The sequence below is a fragment of the Miscanthus floridulus genome, chromosome 10 (assembly GCF_019320115.1).
Source record: "Miscanthus floridulus cultivar M001 chromosome 10, ASM1932011v1, whole genome shotgun sequence".
Taxonomy (NCBI): domain Eukaryota; kingdom Viridiplantae; phylum Streptophyta; class Magnoliopsida; order Poales; family Poaceae; genus Miscanthus; species Miscanthus floridulus.
The window spans coordinates 13,402,217-13,407,160 of record NC_089589.1 but is presented as its reverse complement, the minus strand read 5'-3'; the positions used below and the strand labels follow the sequence as shown (position 1 = coordinate 13,407,160).

The 4,944-nt window shown below is 54.4% G+C and overlaps 1 protein-coding gene across 1 annotated transcript; it reads left to right on the top strand.

Annotated features, from left to right (window-relative positions):
- The first annotated feature begins 554 nt into the window (after positions 1–554).
- LOC136487686 (heavy metal-associated isoprenylated plant protein 32-like) lies at positions 555–3,992 on the top strand. The gene is made up of 4 exons (XM_066484786.1): positions 555–676; positions 1,284–1,370; positions 1,602–1,677; positions 1,931–3,992. The coding sequence occupies exons 2-4, from the start codon at positions 1,341–1,343 to the stop codon at positions 3,544–3,546; spliced, it is 1,722 nt and encodes a 573-aa protein (XP_066340883.1). The 5' UTR covers positions 555–676; positions 1,284–1,340; the 3' UTR covers positions 3,547–3,992.
- Positions 3,993–4,944: the final 952 nt, after the last annotated feature.

The window sequence follows — 4,944 nt, the reverse complement described above, 5'->3', positions numbered from 1 at the left end:
CGAGCAAAATTTCCAAACACGACGTTGGTACGTTGCATGGTTTCTCATGCAAAATTAAATATAAGTTTTGTACGAAACACGTGTTGATACGACATAGGTCCTCTTTGGCGGGAGTTTTTGAACCGTTGTAGCTATGGTTCCGCTACGGCTCTAGGTGGATCTTTACAGAATGTTAGAACTAGAAATGGCTCGATCACCGAGTGAAGCTCCTGTGAGCGCGCGTGGGAGTCATTTCTAAACCATAGAGGTAAAGCCTCCATTCCACGGCTTCTCCCATGAAAAAATGGGTCATCTTCTTCTGTAGCTTGGTTCGTATACCATGATTTAAACATGCTATAAATGTATCATTTTTCCTTTCTCACACTATGCCTATTCCCATCATTTTCTCCAGTTGAACTGTTGTCATTTTCTCCAAAAGCTTATAGTAATAATAATTGCCACCCGGGTGGAATTAACCTAGGGACCTATTTCTAAAATTGGAATTCTAAAAAGAAATCACAGGAAAACCACCATGTCAGAGCCTATTTAAACCGTGCTTTGGGCAGTGATCTTTCACACAACAACGTCTCAGTTCTCAGAACAGAAGAGCCTTCTCCTTCTCAAGAAGAAGAAGAAGGCCAAAAGGCCTTCGTTCCGCTTCCAGGGCGACCAACCTCAAGGAGCGGAGTAAAAGAAGGTACGCATGGACTCCTCTCCACTCATTTCTCCTCCATGTGCTTAGCTTTCTTGTATACTTGATCAGTCAGTCAGTCATAGAGAGAGATAGGTGGTGGGGGTAGTCGGTCAGGAGCCAGGAGACGAGAGTCTCTCTTCCTCCTCCTCCTCCTACCTCGCATCTTCTTCTTTTTTTTTTTTTTTGGGGGGGGGGGGGGGGGGGGGGGGGGCGCTGGAGGGGGGTCTCTCCTGGTCCTGGAGGACCTGGACCACGCTGCCGAGTGCCGATAGACTGCAGGCGCTCGCTCAACAGCCATGGTTTTCCACAGACACGGACTCTAACAAGCGAGGGCCTGGCCAGCTCGCGCGTCTCTTCTCGGTTCTCTCTCTAGGAGAGTAGATTTTATTCAATTCAATGCTTGTGTGAGAAGAGTGTGAAGTGACAGTATTTTATTGCGAAAGTTGCCTATATTTGAGCCGATCATCTGTTCCTCCTCCCTCTCTCTCCTTCTCTCCGCTGACAGTGGAGTGGAGACGAGACGAGACAAAGGAATGCTCCCTTCGCATGCCGTCCCTGTTCTTCTCCCCCTCCCTCCCTGATTTCAGTGCTCTGCTCTCACATATACCAGATCTGAAGCCTTCTCGCGCCATCGGAGCCTGCGGCGGAGTGTGACAAGTCGGCCAGCATGAGTCGCGAGGACATTCTCAAAGTTCAGGTGAGTTTGTTTGCCTGCTTGCCTGTCTTGTTTGCTTCTTCAGTTCTTCTCAACTTCTTTTTTTTTAGATCAGTTCTTCCCAACTCATGCACTTCACTTCACAAGCATTCCATGCATGACCAGCATGTCGTTTCTCTGCGCCCGCTGCGATTTCCGTTTCGCTTTCGGCCTGCATGTCTGTCTTCTCCTAATCGGTTTCCGTGACGTTTTTTTTTCTCTGTCTGTCCACAGACGCTCGAGCTCAAAGTTCCCATCCACTGCGAGGGCTGCCTGAAAAAAGTGAAGAAAATTGTTCAAAAGATTGATGGTAAGTTGCTGCACTAAAACGATCTTTTTTAAGACCGCGAATTGCTCGCTTTTTTGTTTTTGTTTTCGTCTTCTTCCCTGCTGCTGAGTGCTGCTAGGGGAGAGTGAGATGAGATCAGAGGGGTGTGTTCAGTTCAGCTGGAGAGGCTGCTCTGTTCTTTATCTTCCTCTGTCCATTCCAAAATAGCATTTTTTTTCCTCTCTTGTTTTCCTCTGTTCTAAGACAAATGCGCTGGAATGGTTTTGTCGTGCAGGGGTGTACCAGAGCAGCGTCGACGCGGCGCTGGGTAAGGTGACGGTGACCGGGCTGATGGACCCGGAGACCGTCATCAACAAGATCGAGAAGGCCGGGAAGCCGGTGCGGGTGTGGGGGGAGAAGCCTGGCGTTCCCCTGGAGGTCCAGCTCCAGAAGCTGAAGCTTGGTAGCGATGGGAAAGGTCAGCAGCAGCTTAAGGACGCTGGCGGCAAGGGCCAGCAGCAGCACCAGCCCAAGGGCGCCGGCGGCAAGGGCCATGGCCAGGGCAAGCAGCCCAAGGGTGGAGCGGGCGGTGGTGGCGCCGGTGGCGGCGCGAAGGAGGCGAAGATGGTGGCGCCGCCGCCACACCTGCAGCCGACGCCGCAGCAGCTCCAGCAGACGATGCAGATGAGGGGGATGAAGTTCCCTCCGCCGGAGCTCATGCCCATGGGCGCCGGCAAGATGCCGATGCCCATGCCGTTCCCGGCGGCAGCGGCGCAGGCGCAGGCCGCGGCGGCCAAGGACCCCCGGACAGTGAAGTTCGACCTCCCTGGGGGCGACGAGTTCGGGGACGATGACAGCAGCGGGTTCGACAACGAGTTCGACGAATTGGACGACGTCGATTTCGAGGAAGACGGCCTCGACGACGACCTCGACCTCGACGACGACCCCGCCATGATGACGAGGCCTATGGGCATGCCACCGGCCCCCGGCGGTGGCGACAAGAAGGGTGCCGGCAACGGCAATGGCGGCAAGAAGGGTGGCAGCGCACAGCAGCCGCCACAGAACGGCAAGGGTGCCGGCGGCGCACCGGGCGGCGGGAACCTGCCTGGGCAGGGCAAGAAGGGCGGCGGCCCCGGCGGCGTCGGTCTCGGCGGACCGATGATGATGGGAGGCGCGCCGCCGCAACATCCGGCGGGCATGATGATGAGGCCGCCTCACATGATGGGCGCGGGCGGCGCCGGCGGTTTCCCCGGGATGGGACAGATGGGCGGCGGCGGGCCCCTTGGCGGCATGCCGATGGGCCACCCCCACATGGGTGGTGCCGGGATGCAGCAGGGCGGCGGCGGCGCGCACGGCAAGCCTACCGGCGGCATGCCGATGGGCGGCCTCCCCCACATGGGCGGCGCCGGCATGCAGCCGGGCGGCGGCGGCGTGCACGGCAAGCCTGCTGGCGGCATGCCGATGGGCCTCCCCCACATGGGTGGCGCCGGCATGCAGCCGGGAGGCGGCGGCGCCACGCACGGCATGCCTGCTCCTGGGTTCTTTCCGGGCGGCGGCATGCCGGCCGGCCAGGAGATGCTGTCCATGTCCCAGCTCCCGCCGCAGCAGCAGCAACACATGGCCGCCGTGATGCAGCAGCAGCAGCAGCACATGGCTACGATCATGCAGCAGCAGCAGCAGCAGCTGATGCTGAACGGGCACGGCCACCATGGTCACCATGGCCATGGCCATGGCCACGGCGGCCAGGGGTATCCACCGCCGCCGGCGAGCGGGTACGGGTACGGGTACGGCCGGCCGCCGATGCCGCAGTACCCGCCGCCGCCGCCGTACTACTACGCGATCCCTCCGCAGCGTCACCCGCACGACAACCTCTTCAGCGACGAGAACCCGAACGGGTGCTCAGTGATGTGAGGTGAGGAGGTCGGTCGCCGGCGGTCTGCTGCTGATGCTCTCTCGAGAAAACTGAAGAACCAGCAGCCAACCGGAAGGAGGTGGAGAGCTCAGGCCGTCGGAGGTGTTCACCGTGCGTGGTGGATGGAAGGAGGGAGGCGATCACCAGCCATAACCGCACCCCCAGATTTCCCTTTTTTCCCTTTTCTTTTCTAGTTTTTTTCCCCACCTTTACTTTTTTTTCCTTTTCTCCGAACAAAAGAAAGAGAGCAGAAGCTTCCTTGGATTGGAACGTAGGTATAGTAGAGTAACTATGATAGTGGTGATAAGAGATGATGATGGTGCTTCTATAGCTGAATGCAGCAGGAGGTGATGCTAGCTCATGGCTTCCCTTCTTCCTTTCTTGCTCCATAATGTGATGATGGTGGTAGAATGAATGAACAATGTGCAAAAACAAGGTTAAATGCCATGCCATTCTATTGTCTCTGTTTGTGTGTGACACTTTCTTGTGCTGCTGTGAATTGGAAATGGAATGCATCATGCATCAATGCATGGATGGTATGGTAGAGCTTCTTCTCCACACCTTGCATGCTATGCTAGTGGAATGCAACGTTGTCTGCCTTTATCTCTGCGCCTGCCTGCCTTGGTGTGTGAGAGACAATGAATGATACTGTATCTCCACACACTGGACACGGTGCCACCAGTCCATGGTGCTGGTGCTGCTGCTGGTGGTGATAACGGTGGCAGCCAGCAACGGAGGTGGTGGTGATGGCGACGGCAGTGGTCCATGCTGAGTGAGTGAGAGTGAGAGTGGAGTGCAGGCAGCAGCTGCCCCTCGCCGCGGTTTTATTAATTCGGCCATGGCATTGCAGTGCTTTCTCCTGCACCCTGCACTCGCATCATTGATGGTAAAGAATTGGCACGGTCCTAGAATATGAAAGAATATACGACAGTAAACTGTAAACCACTCCATCCTCCACTTGTATGTATGTTTGGTTTCTAGGCTTATGGGGTGTTTGGTTCTTTAGTCGCTTCTAAAATTTATGTCACATCGAATATTTAGATACTAATAAAGAGCATTAAATATAGATTAATTACAAAACCAATTACATAGATGAATGCTAATTTGTGAGACGAATTTTTTAAGCATAATTAATCCGTCATTAGCACATGTTTACTGTAGTACCACGTTGCCAAATCATGGACTAATTAGGCTTAAAAGATTCGTCTCGCAAATTAGTCGCAAGTTGTGCAATTAGTTTCGTAATTAGTCTATATTTAATACTCCACGCATGTGTCTAAACATTCGATGTGATAGGAATTTTAGGAGGTACTGTAGAAACCAAACATGCCCTTAGTTGTACCCTGGCTAGGCTAAACCTGATTCTAGCAAGCCAACTTGAGGTTGTTTGGTTGTCT